Source organism: Alexandromys fortis, unplaced genomic scaffold (genome assembly GCF_014885135.2).
Source record: "Alexandromys fortis isolate MF-2015 unplaced genomic scaffold, M_Fortis_MF-2015_v1.1 scaffold_119, whole genome shotgun sequence".
In the NCBI taxonomy this organism is placed as follows: Eukaryota; Metazoa; Chordata; class Mammalia; order Rodentia; family Cricetidae; genus Alexandromys; species Alexandromys fortis.
The window spans coordinates 2,764,446-2,783,322 of record NW_026067991.1 but is presented as its reverse complement, the minus strand read 5'-3'; the positions used below and the strand labels follow the sequence as shown (position 1 = coordinate 2,783,322).

General features: G+C 44.0%; 1 protein-coding gene across 15 annotated transcripts in view; it reads right to left on the bottom strand.

Moving 5' to 3' along the window:
- Nucleotides 1-88: 88 nt before the first annotated feature.
- Nucleotides 89-18,877, bottom strand: part of Lrch3 (leucine rich repeats and calponin homology domain containing 3) — a 106,041-nt gene continuing 87,252 nt past the window's right edge. For 9 of the 15 annotated variants that reach the window (XM_050159738.1, XM_050159743.1, XM_050159740.1 and 6 more), the window contains 5 exons: nucleotides 18,209-18,316; nucleotides 16,408-16,505; nucleotides 15,177-15,314; nucleotides 10,016-10,093; nucleotides 89-3,241 (listed from right to left, as the gene is read on the bottom strand). In XM_050159738.1, the coding sequence (XP_050015695.1) occupies nucleotides 3,101-3,241; nucleotides 10,016-10,093; nucleotides 15,177-15,314; nucleotides 16,408-16,505; nucleotides 18,209-18,316 (563 nt within the window). In that variant the 3' untranslated portion in view covers nucleotides 89-3,100. Of the gene's footprint in view, nucleotides 3,242-3,388; nucleotides 6,650-10,015; nucleotides 10,094-15,176; nucleotides 15,315-16,407; nucleotides 16,506-18,208; nucleotides 18,317-18,877 lie in introns of those variants that run through there. The other 6 variants (XM_050159745.1, XM_050159749.1, XM_050159750.1 and 3 more) reach the window with 3 other exon arrangements.

Sequence of the window (18,877 nt, the reverse complement as noted above, 5' to 3'; positions counted from 1 at the left end):
TAACAAGTTGTCCCTTTGTGAGTCAGATTTGTCTTTGTTAAGGATGCCAAGTTTTAGGCTTGAACATCTTTAAGTGTTTATTACATGCTATGGCAGAATTGGCTTTTATTTTAATGTCCATATATAAGATGGCATACAGGCAACTTAAAATAACATACACAGTATCAACATATTTATACTTAGAACTTACACAACATATTTACAGACATACAAATATAGGACAATGTTTACAAAACCTTTTACTAATTACATGTGTGTAACATTTCAGAAGTCAAATCTGCTGTAACCGCCTCCTGCACTGTGTATATACAAGGCTTCTAAAGGAGCAGGTTTTCCTTCATTTCACAACCATCCGAGTCCTCAGTCCTTCACACTCATCAGCACAGAGCACCATCGGCCGCTGCTGACTCGAGGGAGGCAGATTACAGGCCCCTTGATAGCTGTAAGGTGTACTTACAGAGCAGCTGGGAAACACTTACTGCTCTGCCCTTTCTAGTCTCTTCATCCCTCTAGCGAGTGCCTCAGACCCGCTCATTACAGGAGGAGCCTGGTCCGAGGGCTAGGCAGAGACGCCTCTGCAAGTCTGGAGACCGCTGACAGGACATCTCTGTAGGTGGCGGGGCAGGGCCAGGCAGGCACTTGGTTTGTTCACAGTCAGCACTGGTAGGACAGCCATTTCCGGTCAGGGGACTATGATAAGACTAACTTTATCTTACACTGGGGTCTTTAGCAATGTTAAATATAAAAATGTATTGTTCTCTCCAATTTAGAAACATATATATGAAGCCACAAAAGACCAACAGAAAACCCGGTTTGTTATATGCTGACTCAGAACAACCACAGCTAAAACTGTGCAAATGCTTCCTAATGATTAAATCTGAATTAACTTGGTAAGTACAGTACGGCCTGACATGAAAAACTGAAATATTAATATGTCCTCTTTCTTCTGAGGTAGGGGCTCACTGGGTAGAGGAGCTCTGCCCCCTGTCCCTCAAAGGCTGGGTAAAGGCATGCCCTCCACGCTCTGCAATGTCAGCCTACTCTCTGGAACTCTCAGAGCTGCTCTGAGTGTTGTATTATGTAATGTCTTCTGGACTCTTTTCTATACAACATCAGAAGCTACAAGTGAGAAATGATGCTGAGGTTTCATCCTGACTGGAAGGAAGCATAGCTAGAGCCCAGAAGCACAGCTGCTGGTGGACAAGCCCCTGAAGGGCTGGCCAGGAGCCCAGGTGCTCTGTTATACTTACTGTCTCTTGAGATAAGGTCTTGCAGCGTAGCCCAGGCTGGCCCTAAATCCATGATGCTCCTGCCCTAGCCTCCTGAGTTGCAGGAATGTGCCACCATACCCGGCTGCTGGTACATGCTTTTAAACTTGAATAACGTGGCAATGTTCTAATAAACACTTCTCTGCATGAACAAGGAGAAATTATTTTGATTACTCAAAATGATTTTGTTCAAAGTCACTTTTAGAGGAAGGATTTTTTTAGGGAAAGGATACTTTTAAATATTTTTACATGTATGAATATTTTACCTTCATGTATGTATGTGTACCATGTACATGCCTGGTACCTGAGGAAGTCATTGCAGGGTGCTGGGAACTGAACCCTGACTCTCTGCAAGAGGAGGAAGTGTTCTCAGCTGCTGAGGCAGCGCTTCAGCCAGTCTAATGTAGCCCAGGTGGCCTGTAGCTGCCTAGCATCCGGTCAAATCCTGACCACCCAGCTCCCACTTCTGGAATTACAGGCCCCTGTGCCTCTCTGCACCTTACTTCCGGTGGTGCTGGGGATGGAATATGGTCCAGTATCGAAGATATTGCTATTGGATGCTGCACAGGGTAAATACTGTTCTCAAATGCAAGCCTTGGGAAGACTGCAGGAGATACCCTATGAAACAGCTTTTATGTAACGACTCTACTGGCCACATCAAATACACAACAACTAACAAGTGTGCAAAACCTAGGGGAAGAAATACCTGTGTACTTAGGTTTACACGAAGACGCCTACTTTGTGCTGGAGCCCAGGTCCTTCTGTTGTCTGCTCACAGCGAAGGAGTAAGACACAGGCGGCGGATGGGGGAGGGGCTAGAGGAGAGACAGGAAGCTATTCTAGTGCTTTCTTAAAGCTAAGGAAACTGGCTGCCACCTGCAAGGACTCTAAGAAGTGTGGCTTCCTTTACCTCCTTTGGCGTTGTGTTCGGTGTCCCATGAGCCAGGGAGCTGTCACTGCATCTACCACGCCTGGTTCCGGTGCCCGGGGAGCAGCATGCAGGGTTCACCGAGGCAAATGCAAATACTGTTGAGTAGTGCAGGTTACACTGTACAGCTTAGAACTGTGTGCAGAGTGTCTGTGTTTAGGAAATGGCAGGGTGATGCACAGAACCACCCTCTAGAAAAAGATGGGGTGGGAGCGGGCAGGGCTGTGGAGAGGCCTGGGCACTGGTTTTAAATAACTGTTATACAGCGCAAAATCGAGGGCTTCTCTATTATTTTTGTTCTCTTTGACAGAATTGTCCAAGTCATCATAACATAGCCTTTGATTTGAATGCGGTTGAAAAGTGCAGGAGGGTGGTACCCAAACCACATAACTATGTGTCCTGGCACAGTCTCTACTGCCTGAGAGCAACTGCAACGTCTGCTGGAAATGCAGGTTCCCAGGCCACAGCCATAACCACTGATGCAAATCTGGATTTCACAAATGCTCCAGGAGAATGAAGCCCAACTGTGGAAACCAGCGAGCAGTAGAACCCGGGGCACTGGAAAGACAGCAGCATGTCTGTCTTCTGAGAGAGAGAAATATGCGGCTTCCAAGATCCTGTCTCTGGCATGAAAAATGAGCCTGCTCCCCACAAAGAAAGCAGAGCCAGCTTAGGCTTCCATGTTGAGTCCTCAGTAATGAAAGTTCCACTTAAGAGGATTGTGTCTTCATTAAAAACAAAAAATAGTGGAAATAATTTCCCCTAAAATGGAGAGATGAAGCAAACATTCCTGGCAGGAATCATGAAGACTGGGCTTCTAGGAACGCACAGGGCTGTGTGAGCAGGCGGGGCCAGCAATCGCATCCTTGTTTGGCTGTGTCAATACCCACGTCCCTGCGAGTCCTCAGACAGCAGAGAGCTGGGGCGGGGGCTGCTGCTGTTGCTGCTGCTTGGGTGGGGCAAGTTCCAGGAGGGCCTGGACAGTCACGGCAACCTGGCTCAACCCCTTCTCTTCTAAAATGTGCAGAGGCAAACATAATTGCTCCTAAAAGAGGACAACGTAACGAAAAACAAACAGAAAACAGGATGAACATCACAGAACTGAAGGGAACTTCTACCCCGCCCCATAATAATCAAGCGAGATACGGAAAGTTCTTGGTAAACCCACCCTGCTAAAGGAGGCAGACGCAGATGGTGTCTCACACTCAGGGTCACTTTATTAACACAGTTAAAGGTCCATACAGAAAAGCGGAAGACTGACAGGTGACACACATTTACACAGCGGGAGGAAGCCACACTATCTGACAAAAGATCAGGGCCGACTTACAGAGCACATCAAAATAGAAAAACAGGCCGAGTTACAGCATGGCTCACATGGAGAACAGCATTACAGAGGACACTCTGGGGAGGAAATCACAGACTGAGGAACGCTTCATAATTCTGTGATGACTCTAACTGCAGGAAGGGAGGGCCCAGGACTTGCACCATAGCTCCATTCTGAAAGCCACAACCCTCAGAGTTAAATGGAAATAAGAAACATTGCTCTACCTCAGGTAATTCATGGTAGGGTAAACCTAAATTAGTTTAAAAAAAATCAGATCTTAAAAAATTGTGTTTTAGCTGGGTGTGCGTGTTCCTAGGACTTAGGAGGCAGAGCCAGACAGGTCTCTGTGAGTTCAAGGTCAGTCAAGGCTACATTGTGAGATCTTGTCTTAAAAACTGTATTTGAAAACTGGGCAGTGGTGTACACATTTAATCCCAGCACTTGGGAAGCAGAAGCAGGTGGATCTTTATGAGTTCGAGTCCAGTCTGGTCTACAGAGCAAATTTTAGGCCTGCCAAGGGTACACAGAGAAACCTTGTCTTGAAAAACAAAACAAAACAAAACCACCCAAAAAAAAATTGTATTTGCAAAAGTAAAGTATTTCATATTGTAAAATTCAGCAGATTAAACAAAGCCGAGGAACCATTATGTAAGCTTACTCACATCTTGATAACTGATCCATAAAAAGACCGTTCCTTTGGGTAAGAAGCTGGATATATCTACTTTGTTACTCTTGTAAGAAAAAGGCAAATCTTAGCCTAACACTTACTGGCTTTTCTTTTTCTCATCAAAATTATTATTTTTTAGTTTTTTTGAGACAGGGTTTCTCTATGTAGTTCTGGCTGTCTTAGAGCATGCTATGTTGATCTGGCCAGCCTAGAACTCAGAGATCTTTTTGTCTCTACCTCCCAAATGCTGGGATTAAACATGTGTACCACCATGCCTGGATAAAAATTACTTTTTTGCTTATAGTTGAGAGAAGGTCTTGCTATGTATAGCTTAGGGTGGCCTCAAACTTAAGTTCGAGGGCTCTAGGAATGTTCCATTACACTCTGTATCACTCGGAATGTTACAAAATGGATTGCAATCAAAATACAGCAAGAGCTAGTCAGTGGTGACACACACCTTTTTTTTTTTAAAGATTTATTTATTAATTATGTATATAACATTCTGCCTCCGTGTATGCCCGCACGCCGGAAGAGGGCGCCAGATCTCATTACAGATGGTTGTGAGCCACCATGTGGTTGCTGGGAATTGAACTCAGGACCTCTGGAAGAGCAGCCAGTGCTCTTAACCACTGAGCCATCTCTCTAGCCCCAACACATACCTTTTATAAGGGTAGGTAGATCTCTGAGTTTGAGGCCAGCCTGTCTACAGATCAAGTTCACAGAACAGCCAGGGCTACACAGAGAAACCCTGTCTTAAAAAACTAAAATCAAACCATAACAAGCCAAAACAAAAAAACAAACAACCAAACAATAACAACAAAAAGATGAAGCCTGTGTGCTGTGGGTGGAGCATCCCTGTCATCTGCTCAGCAGTGCACAGGCCGAGCACAGTGGTCTACTCCACCACTCAGAGGTCGGAGCTTACAGACATCAACTTAGCGGATGTTTCCTAGGAACTCACCACTGCCGTCTAGACTGCTCAGCAGCCTCTTCGGTGGTTTTGTCTGTTTTTATTTTAAAGACAGGTCTTGCTATGTAGCCAGCCTAGGCTGCTAAAGGCTGGGACTGCAGGTGTGTATCAGCACATACTCCGTGTGTGTGTGTGTGTGTGTGTGTGTGTGTGTGTGTGTGTAAAAGGACAAAACTACAGAATTCAGACAATAATCGTCAATTCTAGGTATCTTAAAAAGAAGACAAGTCCGCGACACACCCGGGAGGCAGGCACCGCTGTAGAACACCGAGTCTGTAACTGCATTGTGAGGACAATTAGGAACGACCTGCTTCAGACAGAAGTACATGAGGGGAGCAGCGGCCCAGGCTGTTCCTGGCCGTCTCCCTTGAACTGCTGGTCAGTTTTGTTAATGGAGCATGAAGACACCATTGGTGAGAACTGCAATCGGAATGCAGCAATGCTGTTCTGGGCCCCAGGTCCTGAGACAGATCTACTAAGCATTCCGAGACAGACTGCAGCTTCACTGGACCTGCAGTTCCGATACAATCTTCCCAATAGCCTACAAAATACAAGTTCACCCACAAAAATGACTCAGTCATGCTAGCAGTGACACGTACTGCAAACGTCACAGTCTAACAGGATTCCTGCAGTAGATCTGTCACAGGCAGCACACATGCGAGGCATGGCCAGGTCTCAGATGCAGGCTCTGCTCAGTGTCCACTGTCTTAAATGGATACAATGGTTCAGAGAGCAATCTGGAGAACCTCTAGTATCTTTAAACTAAAAATTTAGGCCAAACTAAAATTATGAAGTTTAAGTGCCCCATGCCTTCTAAATGTCCAAATACTGTTTTTTTTTTTTTTTTTTTAAAAAAAAAAAGGGCAAGTTGGGCCTTCCGGGCAGAGAACTAAGTGACAGGGTACTCCAGAGTAGAAAGGACACCAGTAGCGTCACGGTGAGCAGCTGGTAAAAGGGCTCAGACATCTGTCACTTCAAGACTGAAGTGTAGCACAGTATAAAAAGTGGCATAGTTCTGCGGCTCAGGACTGCATCAGTAAAAACGCCTCAATCCCACCCCCTAAAACGAGAAACAAGGCCACAGGACAGGGGAAGTAAGTGATGATCTTTCTGTTAGCCATCGTTAGTGCCTACTGTGCCATGTGCTGCCCCTCTGGACATAAAAGAAACGATGCACCTACTCAGGTGCACTCTGAAAAAAACACATGTTTTTTCACGTCAGTAATTCTGTATGAGAAACAAACCTGCATCAAGCACAGGAAGGAGGTGGAAGGCACGGGCTGCACTGTCAGCTAGAGGGGAAGACCCGGTAATACAGCACACAGAGAGTTAACATTAAAGCACAGTAAAATGCCACAAAACCCAGAAGCTGGACAGACAGAGAGACAATGCTGGAGTCTTCTGCATGTGCCCCGAGAGAAAGCAGGGTTTCGACAGTTCTTTTAACGCTGAGGTTTAGCTGAAGGATGTCGGAAGGGGAACAGAGATTGTCCTGTCCAAGTGTGAGCAGGAAAGGAAAACAGAAAAACACAGTCAGTGGGCAGAATGCAGACAAGTACAGAACTCAGTATTCATGTCAGGCACGATCAGACACACAGCCTGCGGCATCTTAGCATAGGGACGGAAATGCTGAGGGACAAAGCTGTGGGCTCCTCTGTGCACACAGACTTTTCTACTGAGCAGCAAAATAGAGTGCTTGTTGGTGGCTGGCCATATGAGCATTAAGGGACCAATGGACAGAGCTGGCTTGTGGTTCAGAGTGGTGTGAGGCTTGAGAGTCGGAGGGCCTCCTCTCCATTCCCAGTCTTCCTTACTGAGGGATGCTGACCAGAGCGGGGTGGTCACCGAACAGGCAACTGCTGACTCCAAGCCTGAGGCCAGCCTTGTAATGAGGAGGTTCACTAGGGAAGTCCTGTGTACTGACTTACTCCATCAGATGAAGCCCACCATCCCTAGATGGCTCACTGCTACACACAACAGAAATGCAGAGCTTCTAGTCACTATTGGTAAAGTATTAGTGGATTCAAACTGAAAATAGTCTTTAACATACACAATACTTCTAGAATATAAGATAGTAGATTCAAACACAAGTTTTTTAAAAAATAAAACATTTAATAAAAGCACAAGAGTAAAAGTGACTATTCAGACACTTCCCTTTCCAGAGGCTTCTTTCATATTCTGAGCGTGAGCTGGGGATGGACCCCGGGTAAGGACTCTACCATTGCTATCTTCCCAGGCAATTCTCCGTCATAAATTGACTAGCCCTTGTCTCTGACTTTCTTTTGTCTGAAACAGGGTCGCACGCTGCCCAGCCTTGTCTCAGACACTACATAGCTGAGGGTGACCCTGCACTCTATACCCTATTCCACATTTTCCAAGTGAAGGGGAACAAGGGTGCTTTTCCACGCTGCCCTCACAGCTCATCCTGAGAAGGGACGATGGTAACACGTATTTTACACCTGGGCACCGAGGCGGACACCCTTAACTAATAAGTTCCCTGTTTTTCAGTCTAGCAAGGGCCAGAAGGAGGCAAGAACAAAGCAAGACTGAGAACACCAGCTTGAAGCTACTGATTGGTGAATTTGTTCGTTATCCTTCATTCTGTCCAGAAAAATGACTAATTTTCAAGAGAAATAGCAGCAAAACTAGAACTCATCCAAAACTGGTAGGAAGTGGGTGGAAGGCAGATGGGTCGGAAGAAGTGGTTTGTGTGGATGTCTACTTCCTCTTTCTGGGAAAGAGCTGCAGGTGAGCTGTGGACTCCAGGCTAACCGCATTGGAAAAGGGTCAGTTTTAAAGTGTACTTTTCTATCTCTCTCTGCCTTCGAATAGCTCAGCTCAGGTAGAAGGGGCAGCTGGGCTGTAATGAACACTCGTAAGCCCTGCTTGGAAAATGCTGACTTAAACGCATGCTGTAAAGCACACAGTTTTTCTATTCTGCTGACCAAGGGCAGTAGCTTTCTGAAAGAGTCCTAGGTTTGATATTTACACCCAAGACAAGACGGCTCTGTAGGGCCTGACAGGCAGCTCTGATGTCCAGAAATGGTGCCGAGGAGGATCTCGGCAAGCACGGGCATGGGCAGAGTCAGCATGCTCCTGCTTTCTGCACTTCCCATTTTCTGTGCCAATGCATGGCACACTCCAGTGCAGTGCACAGGGTGTGGACTCGAGGAGGCAGCAGGGATGCTGACATCAGACAGGAAACCTGAGTGCTAATGTGCGCATATGGGCATCAGGACTCTCACTGTGGAGAAAATACATGCCAGTCCCCTAGAATAGGTGGTAAATGGTTTCATAAGCTTTTATAAGATGATATAAAAATGAAAAATTCTAGTTTGAATTTGTCCATAAGAATAATATATATCTTACTTGATTTTAGAAAAGGAAAAAAAAAAACCTGAACCCATAACACAGCAAAAATAAGAGAATGATCTACCCAGTAATGCTGAAGAGCAGGTGTGGAACACGCTGGCTAAAGAAGATGCAGGTGGGAACTGGCCTTTTTTTCCCACTCTGGAATATGTGAAGCTGGAGTTAAGGATGCTCACTGCATACATGATCAGTTAGAGCAGGACAGTGAACTGGGTGAAAACCACCACTGGGATAAATGGGGCTTAGAGCAAAGCTGGCGTTTCTGATGAGCCAATCCTGAGTTTCCAACAGTTAATCAAGCAGCTGACAGAAAAGGCTGCTGTTTTCTCTCTGCTGACTAGACAAAACTAAGGCTTAGAGACTGGAGGTGTGGCTCAGTGGCAGAGCTTGCAGAGGCAGGTGGATCTCTGTGAGTCTGAGGCCAGCCTGGTCTACAGAGCTAGTTCCAGGACTGCTAGGACTGTTACACAGAGAAAACCATAACCTCCCCCCCCCCCCCAAAAAAAACCCAAAACCAAAACGAAAGGGGGGTGTCACTGAACACTATAAACATTTCTTATTAAATCTATCAAGTTTAACAATGGTACTATCAATGGTAAGAACTACAATAGACCAGTGTTTTCAACCTTCCTAGTGCTGTGATCCTTTAATAGTTTCTCAGGCTGTTGTGACCCCAACCATAAAATTATTTTCATTGCTACTTCATGACTGTAATATGCTAGTGTTATGAATCATAATGTAATATCTGTGTTTTCCATGGTCGTAGGTGGCCCCTGTGAAAGGGTTGCTCAACCCCCAAAGTGGTCTCGGCCCGCAGGTTGAGAACCACTGCCATAGAGGCGCAAGCTCACAGGTGGTCGTCACTGTGTTAACGGCCAAAGGATTGCAGCCTAGTGGAAGAATGGGTGGAAGCTGAGCTAAATCTTTAACTTAGTTAACAGGACTATCGTCTGGATCACTCAGTTTGTACAGCTATACTATTTGCATATTTGATGCTAGCATCTGGGAAATTTGGTGAGGAATACGTAAGAACTCTGCTATTTTTATAACATTTTGTGAAGTCTTAAAATTATTTAATGAATACATATATTTAAGATGTATTAAAATCAAGTATTAAAAAACTGAAGCCAACAAAAGAATTCTAATCTGAATGGTACTCGTGTGAAAATATTCTGTTATGTGTAGCTGTACATAGGTCAAACAGCTAGTGGGGATGCTTAAGAAAATAAAACAATTATTTTCAATTTATTAGTTATAATACAATTATTTAAATCAATATTTAACAGTCTTTTTAAAGATCCTTGGAAATGAGGAAACATGAAAGAATACTGCTGGAGAGAACACTGATAGAGCTCTGTAACGACACACTGTGTTAGCAGTGATGAGCTTAGTCCACAGCTAGTCCTGGTGAGAGCAATCACACACACACACATACACACACACATACACACACACACAAACACGCACACACGCAAACACACGTTACCTGGGGTACACCGATTTTTCTGCAAGCTTCCAGGAAGTTCTCCACATTTCGCCTGCATTTTGCCATTGTTAATTTAGGCTGCAGAGAGACAACAAAGGGGGGAAACAGTGTTATCAACAAAGGTCAAAAAGCACACAGCTTTAAAACCACTCTTGTTGGTTGTCATAAACTTACTGCTGCACATGCTGGGGCTCAGCAAACTTTCCCCTAAAAGACAGATACTGATGCTCATCTCAGGAGCCACGAAGCTGCCGTCACTGTTCAGCTCTGCCAGCATGAAAGCAGCCACAAGAGATGAGGAGTGTGGCTGCAGCCAATAAAACACTACTGACAGAAACCAGTGCTGGCCTCCTCATATAAGTGTTTTGTCTGCATGTTTATCTATATATTATGTGCATGCAATGACTGCAGAATCCAGAAGAAGGTGTTGAATCTTAGGGAATGGAGTTATAGACAGGTGTAAACTGCCATGTGGGTGTTGGGAATTGAACTTGGTCCCCTGCAAGAACAGCCAGTGCTTTTTATTTATTTATTTTATTTTGATTTTTTGAGACAGGGTTTCTCTGTAGCTTTGGAGCTGTCCTGGAACTCACTCTATAGATCAGGCTGACCTCAAACTCACAGAGATCTGCCTGTTTCTGACTCCCAAGTGCTGAGATTAAAGGTGTGCACTGCCACCACCACCAGCTTCAGCCAGTACTCTTAACCCCAGTCCTATCCACCCCCCCCCCCCCCCCCCCAGTCCTATCCACCCCCCCCACCCCCGAGACAAGGTTTCTCTGTAGCTTTGGTGCCTGTCCTGGAACTAGCTCTTGTAGACCAGGCTGACCTCAAACTCCCAGAGATCCACCTGCCTCTGCCTCCCGAGTGCTGGGATTAAAGGCGTGCGCCACCACCACCTGGCTCCCAGTCCTTTTACATTTAACAGATTAGACATCTGGGAAATTAAAGTCTTAACGATGGCTACAAAGCTACATTAAAAAGGTAAATGGTTAATGATGGAAATTTCATTAATTACTAATAAATGAGCTTAATTTTCTGTAAAGATCTCTAAAGACTGAAAATAAAGTGGCATTCCATATCCTCTCAAGGTTTTGTTTTTAACCTAGTTATTATGAAACACAATGTAAGAAAAATAGGATTTCATATTCTAAAGTTAAGTTCAAGTACTACATATGGAAGCCAGATGCTTGCAGCGACTATGACCTACAGATTTTTAAATTAGTAAATTCATGGACACCTGTACCATCTCTAGAAAACAAAAGACTTCACTTGTAAAACCCGAGTTTTCTCAAACAGGAAACACAATTCCTTGGCATAAGAAGAAACAAAATAAAAGCAGTGAAAGAAAGTATTTTAATTTTGTCCAGACAGAGATATTCAGGGCTAGGATTAACTTTGTCATGAAGGATGATAAGAAGACAGCCAGTGAGATGCACAGAAAGAAACAAATTTCCCAGTTGGGATGGAATGACAGGACTCCAGGGTACGAGGCGGGGCCTGGCCTGGTTGGCTTCCTACGGCTGCAGACACACCACTACCACAAGTATCCTGGGGAGGAAAGGGTCTGCTCAGTTTACAGTTTACAGCCCATCATCAGGGGAAACCAAACAGGAACTCGAGGAGGATGGGAACCTGGAATCTGGCAGAAACAGAGACCATGAAAGAATTATGTTTACACTGGCTCGCTCGCTGTCTCACACAGCCCACGACCACCTGCCCAGGAACAGCACTGTCCCCAGCAGGCTGGGCCCTTACATCAATCATTAATCAAATGGAGCACAGACTCGCCTACAGGCCAATGTGGTAGAGGTATTTTCTCAACTGAGGTTCCTCTTCCCAGATGACACTGAGTTGTGTCAGCTCACAGAACGACAAACCAGTGCAGCTCCCTTTCTTGCCAATGCCAAATTCTTAAATGAAGCATAAAGGTTGGTAGAGGGGCAAGGGGAGATGAAGCATAAACTGTGGAGTCACGATCTCCTGACAGATGGAGCACAACAAAGGCCTGGGCTTCATCTGCTACTTCACACTGGCACTGGGCTCCGCTGCTGCTGCTTATGCCAGGAAAATAAAGGAGGTGTGCACAGCACAGTGCTGGGGCCGCCTCAGCTCCAGAGAAAGGTAAGCTGGACTGAGAGGCCAGGGAAATTTGCTAGGAGGAGGAGCTCCCTGGTAAAGACCCAATTTTCACAGCAACTCTGCAAATAAAGGACATGCATGGTATAGGCAGGGAGCTCAGAGCCAGCCTTGGCTAAATGAGACAAAAACGAGCTGGGTATGGTAGCACATATTTTTTATCTCAGCACTCAAGAGGGGGAGGCAGTGGATTTCTGTGAGTTTGCAGCCAGATTGGTCTACATAACTATACAGTGAGACCCTGTCTCAAAAAACCAAACTCCCAACGCCAACAGGACAAACTGCTTGCCTTTGGCACACCCGTCTAGGCTAGCAATTCTCTCCACATGGCAGTGGCTCTTTGTCTCACGGTGCTGAAAGCAAATGCAAGTTGTGAAGTGGTCGGGACTGGTCAGGACCTGGGTCTGAGCTCAGGAGAGAAGGCTAATAATCAGGAGAATAGCCATGAGCACTGTTTTACAAAAGAAGGAAACTTAAATTTCTGAAATGTTGTTTACGGAAGGACAGACTTTGACATCATCTTGTTATAGAAAAAAATCGTGTTTCTGTGCAAAAGCAAGGATAAAAAGTTAATGCTGCTAATTAAAAACTGGCTCAAACACAATTTCCTATAGCTCATATGAAAATGAAGGACTGAGGGAAGGAGACATATGGGAGTATGGGAGAGGAGGGGAGAGAGGGAGAGAGAGAGAGAGCAAGTACTCAGTACACATCCCTCCTCTGGAAATGTCAATGGAAAGGCTCATCCATCAGTGGGATGCAGGCTGCAGCCTCTCCATCCTCACTCCAGACTGCAGGACTCACAGTCTACTCTTAAGAAGCAAATCTTACAGGAACCCGCTACCTCCAAAGTTTTCCCAGAACTTCAAATAGCACGACATATGATTTTTGGCAGCAGTCTGCCTCGTTTATTTCTGTAATGTAGTCTACACTGAATATGAGATCCGAACTGAAAAGAACACGAGATAAACACTTAGTTCTGAATGTTTAAAATGATTCAAACACTTTTTCAGGCATTGAAAACCTTATTTTTAAGGCAGGCTCTGATGTAGCATAGGCTGACTTCAAATCTGCTGTGTAGACCAGGATGGCTGTGAGCGCCTGATCTTCCTGCCTCTAACTCCTAAGTGCTTGGATTACAGGCACGATTTACCAGGCCCAGCTTAAAACTTTTAATGTAATGTTTATTATTATTGTGTGTATAATCACACAGTGTATGGGGCATGTGTGCTGCAGCCCTCAGGGAGGTCAGAGGACAACTTTTAGAGGTTCATTCCTTCCCCTTTAATGTCTAGTAGCCAGGCTCGTGGGCAAGCTCATGTCGCCAGCCCAAAACTTGGTATTTGTTTTTGCTTTTTAGACAGGGTCTCACTATGCAGCTCTGGCTGGCCTGAACTGACTAATCTGGCCTTGAATTCACAAAGATTTACCTGCCTCTGCCTCCCAAGTGCTAGGATTAAAGGTGTACACTACCAGACTTGGCTAAGAGTTTTATTTTTAAAGTTTGTTTTCATTAAACATTTCATTTAAAGTATGGGATCAGAATGATAGGCTTGGTTTACAGTACCCATATGATAGCTCACAGGCACCAGGTGATCTGACACCTCCTTCTAGACTCTGCTGGAAAAGCAGTCACACATACAGACCCATATTCAGAAATATACATATATATATATATATAATTTAAAAAATAAAATAAATCCTAGAAAAAGGAAGATGATTAAAAATGTAAAAAGATAATGTCCATTAGCATATTCCCGAGTTAGAAAGGCTGAGTAACTGTCGGAGCGTACAATTCAAAAGAGGATAATCCTGGCCAGACCCCTGATTTTCCACTTTACGCAATGGCAGACTTCTTTCCTACGGCCTTGTGCCAGTTTTTGTTTTTAAACTTTTTTTAGATTTATTTTATGTGTTTGAGTGTTTTGCTTATATGTGTACTACTTGTGTACTTGGTGCCTACAGAAGTCAGAAGAAGACATCAGGCAGGTCCCCTGGAACTGGAGTTATGGATGGTTGTGAAGCACCATGTGGGTGCTGGGAATCCAACCCAGGTCCTTTACAAGAACAGAGTGCTCATAGCCTCTTGAGCCATTCTCCAGGCCCTGTACCACTGCTTTCCAAAGGTGACTAAACTGCCTTCAAACAGCATGATACTGGGATAAAACTTGATATTTAAAATGTCTGATCAAGTTCATGCAGGATTGGGCTTTCAAGGAAAATGCTTCTTAGTGATATATTTCCTGATTCCACAAGAGGTAAGGCAGTAAATGAACTCAAGAAGTCTGGCAGTATTCTGCCAAGACAGCAGCCAGTCGGTAGGCACCAATGGTAAGCCTGGGCAAGGTAAACAAACAGGAAAGGATAAAGGGCCCTTTCAGCACGATTCATCTCCACCACACCAGGCTGCAAACCAGGCTGTAATGCTTGGTGGCAAGAACCTTTACTTGCTGAGCCATCTTGCTAACCTTCCCTAATAAAGTTCTAACAGTGTGCTTCATGCTGCTATGCCTGTTGAACAAAAAACAAGCATTTTTAATTTTTCTCCACTATTGACACTAATATAAACCTCTAGCTCCTTGACATATTTTAAAGCCTCTAAATCACAGCCTAGGCTTACCTCTCATCTTCACCTACTGTCGTCTGTACCCACACACTGCCCTGTGTGATCTATTCTCAACAACTTCACAGTTCCTTTATTTAAGTTGCTAGCTGGTCAATTCTTACCTGTATTTCATAACTGGATTAGTTCAACTTCTCTAGAAGGCTTCTAATTCTCTAGGCAGAGTTAACCAGTCCCCTTTTGGTATCTCAATAGCATACTTCTTACACACCTCTTACAATACTCAATACACGCTGTAAATGATTGTTTACGTATCTGCTTTTACTGTAGTTCAAAGTGAGAACGAGAAAGTAGAGGCGGAGCCCTTGGTATCTGCACCGCTAGCTTCCAGTACGATGGACTCCACTGAACTGAAAAGCATCCTATGAATAGCCAGGGCTGCCTGGCACTACAACTTACCACAGCTGGAGATGGGACATGAATGCTTGGGACAGATCGAGGCCGAACATGATTGGCCAAGTGGCAAAGTACAACACCATCAGTCAGAGCTGCTCCAAGATCACAGGGCAGAGATACTTTTAATCGGTACTCAATATGCTGCAAGGACAGGAAATGTCATGCATTAATTGGAGAGTGATTACCATATAGGATATAAAAGCAAGACAATGAAATGTATCAGGTTAGAAATTCAGGAAAAATAAAATTGGACACCATGACATATGCCCATAATCCCAGCACTTAGGATGCCAGGGGAGCAGAAGGACTGTAGCAAGTTGGAAGCCGGGGCGGGGGTGGGAAGGGGGTGGTGGTGGAGAAAAGACAGTGAGTTCCAGGCTGGCCAGGGTCACAACCTAACAACTTATCTCAAAACAAAAACAAAAATAACAACAAAATCAGAACAAAACAAAACAGAATCCAGAAAACAAGGAAATAACTTAGATTCTCTAGTTCCTGTTTTCCTTCTAACTCAGGTCAGTAACTTACAGAGACAGAGAGGGGCATACGCGTCGCGTTGCAGCCAGGTCACAGTGGTATAAAGCATGAAAGAAATGACTATCATTTAATGACGTAGGAAACTGCTAAGTCCTGGCATGGTGGTGCGTGCCTGTGACTGCAGATCAGAGAGGCACAGGGAGGAGGACAAAGAGATCAAGGCCAGCCTGAGTGATACAGAGACAACTGTCTCAACAAACAAAAACATGAAACCAAACTGGATCCTTGTTCAATTCCAATCCCTCAGCATGTATACGGGGTTTGAGAATGCGCACATGCACATGAATTCTCTCTTTTAAGAAAGGGTCTCGCTACGTAGCAGTCTGGATCTCTAGGTGGTGATCCTGGAACTTCAATACTGCTGGCTACACGTGTGGACCCCCATGGCTCTTATGCATTCTAATTACTCCTCTGAGACTGCCTTTTAACATGATGGGAAACAGAAACGGGGGGAAAATGAAAATGAACATGGCGATAAAGTGAGCTTTTAAAATTAAAATTATTCATCTAATTTTCTCAATAAAAACTTTTAAGGAATTTTCCTCAATAATGAAATTCTTTCACATTCATTACAAAATACAGCATACAAGGGACACGACTGACTTTATGGTAATGCATAGAAGTGAGCATGTGAACAAAAGGATATGGACTATTGACACGCCACTGCCAAAGGGCAATTCAGAGGTAATGCACACACCTTGCGCAGCTGGTCTATTAATTTCAGCTCCTCTTCTCTCTGTCTTGTTACAGGATCTGCAGGGTCAGGTGCAGAGGACAGAAGGGGTGAGGCACGCCCTGGAAAACAAGTCAGAGGGAGAGGTCGGTTGCCAGCGCTACATTTGTCTGGCAAGTTTCTTTGCCAATACAGCGTTTACTACTTTCTGGTTGACATTTTAAAAGTATCATCATTTGGGGCTGGAGAGATGGCTCAGAGGTTAAGAGACTTGATCTTGTAGAGAGGGCCCAGTTTCACTCCCAGCACCCACGTTGTGGCTCACAAGCACTTGGAACTCCAGTTCCAGGAGATTCAATGTCTAATTCTGACCTCCTTGAACATGTGGTGGGCACACCACACACATGCACATAGAGTAAAATAATACATTTTTAAAAGAGAATTATTGTTATAAGAAAGAAAACATTTACTGAGTAAATCAAAAGGGGTAGTGGGCAGGCTGGTAGCTGTGGTGGTTTGAAAGAAAATGACCCCCTTAGGGAGCAGCACTTTTGGGAGGTGTGGCCTTGTTGGAGGAAGTCTGCCACTATGGAGTGGGCTTTGAGGTCCCCTATGCTCAAGCTACTCCCAGTGTCACAGTCTACTTCCTGTCACCTGCATATCAAATATAGCAGCTCCTTCTTCAGCACCGTGTCTACCATGCTCCCAACCATGACGATAATGGACCAAACCTCTACAACTGCAAACCAGCCCTCAGTAAATGTTTTCTTTTATAAGAGTTGCTGTGGTCATGGTATCTTTTGACAGCAATAGAAACCTAACTAAGATAATAGCTAAAGTACCACTGTGGTTAGAAATTTCAAATATATAAATATAATGGCATTTTTCTTGAATTACATCCACTTATAAATGTTTTTATTGAAAAATACAATATATATGTAAAATTACAAGGTTCTAAATAGAGGCCAATAAATGATCCTTTCAAAACGAAATGGCTAGGTGCAGTAAGTGAGATTTGCCCATACTTCAAAGCCTCTTGCATGTTTTCTGCCTATCAGAGCTCAAAGGGTACCAGTAGCCTCACCTTAAGGATCATAAATTTACTTTGTCCATTTTTAAGAACTTTCTATAAATTAAACCACGTTGTATGTATTCTTTGCATATGGCTTCTTTTGATCAACACTAAAGATATCTATCAGTACCACACATTTCAGATATATCAGTATTGTTGTATGTATCATTTTTATTACTTGTATGACATTTTATCATACAGATGGCACCAATGTTCATCACTATTCTCCTTGTGAACATTCAGTTTGGCACCATTATAAATAATGTTGCTATGAATGTTTTTGTATCTATCTTTTGTTTTACACGTTATTATTTCTCAAAGTAAAACTGCTGGTAATAGGTATACAACTGTTCAATAGTTTGTCAATATGGAAAGATCTGAGAAAGAGTTCATAATAAGGGAAGAATGTTCTTTAACAGAAAGAGCATTTTATTTGTTCAATCTGTTTTTGGTTTTGGCTTTTGAGATTGGACTTTGAAATGTAGTCTGGGCTAGCCTTAAAATTAATTCTGCCTCAGCCTCCTAAGTGCAGGATTATAGGTATGCACCATCATGCATAGTTGAAACACTGTATTTTAAATGGTACCAAGGAAATTTCTAATCCAAACAAAAACCCAAGATGGCTCATGTTAGTGAGTTATAGACCCCTGCTGAGATGATAGCTAGGTGTGCCGTTGAAAGCATGTAAGAGTTCACGTCATTGTGCAAAGCCACTCCCCACTCTGCCATGCACTTAAAATTGCTACCACTCACCTTTATTGGTTTCTGCCCTAACGGCAGCTCGGAAAAGGAAGCTTTCAGGGCGCTGGGGCTGATTTCTCTGGGTAGCAGCAGGAAAAGAATATGCAGGGGAATGATGGACTATATCAGCATGGAAAAGCAAGATGATGTTAAAGGAGATGGGAAGCAACTCAAAGATGATATAAACAAATGTCAAAAAGTCCGATAAATAGCACAAAAGGAAAATCAAATCAAACATGGCAATGATATAAAATGATGATTCTATTCATTAGTGAAAAACTCATGTTTAAAGTAAAGCTGCTTATTTATTTTAAAAATTCTGTAATTTTTAGTATATCAACAAATGGAGGCTAAAAGTTAATACATCGAACTTAGTTTCTTGCAAACATAAAGCCCTGCTAATTCCTATTCATTGTCCTTACCAAGTGGCCAACTAGTAAAAACAGAAATCCTGGTAAAGAGGGGCTAGGCCTGTGACTCAGCTGGTAGAGTGCTTGATGCACATTCATAAAGCCCTGGGTTTGACCAATCTGCTCCCCAACGCTATGGAAACCAGATAGGGTGGCACAGCCAATGCTCTGCGGCTGGAGGTGGAACAGGAGAATCAGAGGACTCCGTATCTTTATACCAAGTAACAGGCCAGCCTGGGTCACAGGAGACGCTCATCTCTGTCTCTCTTAC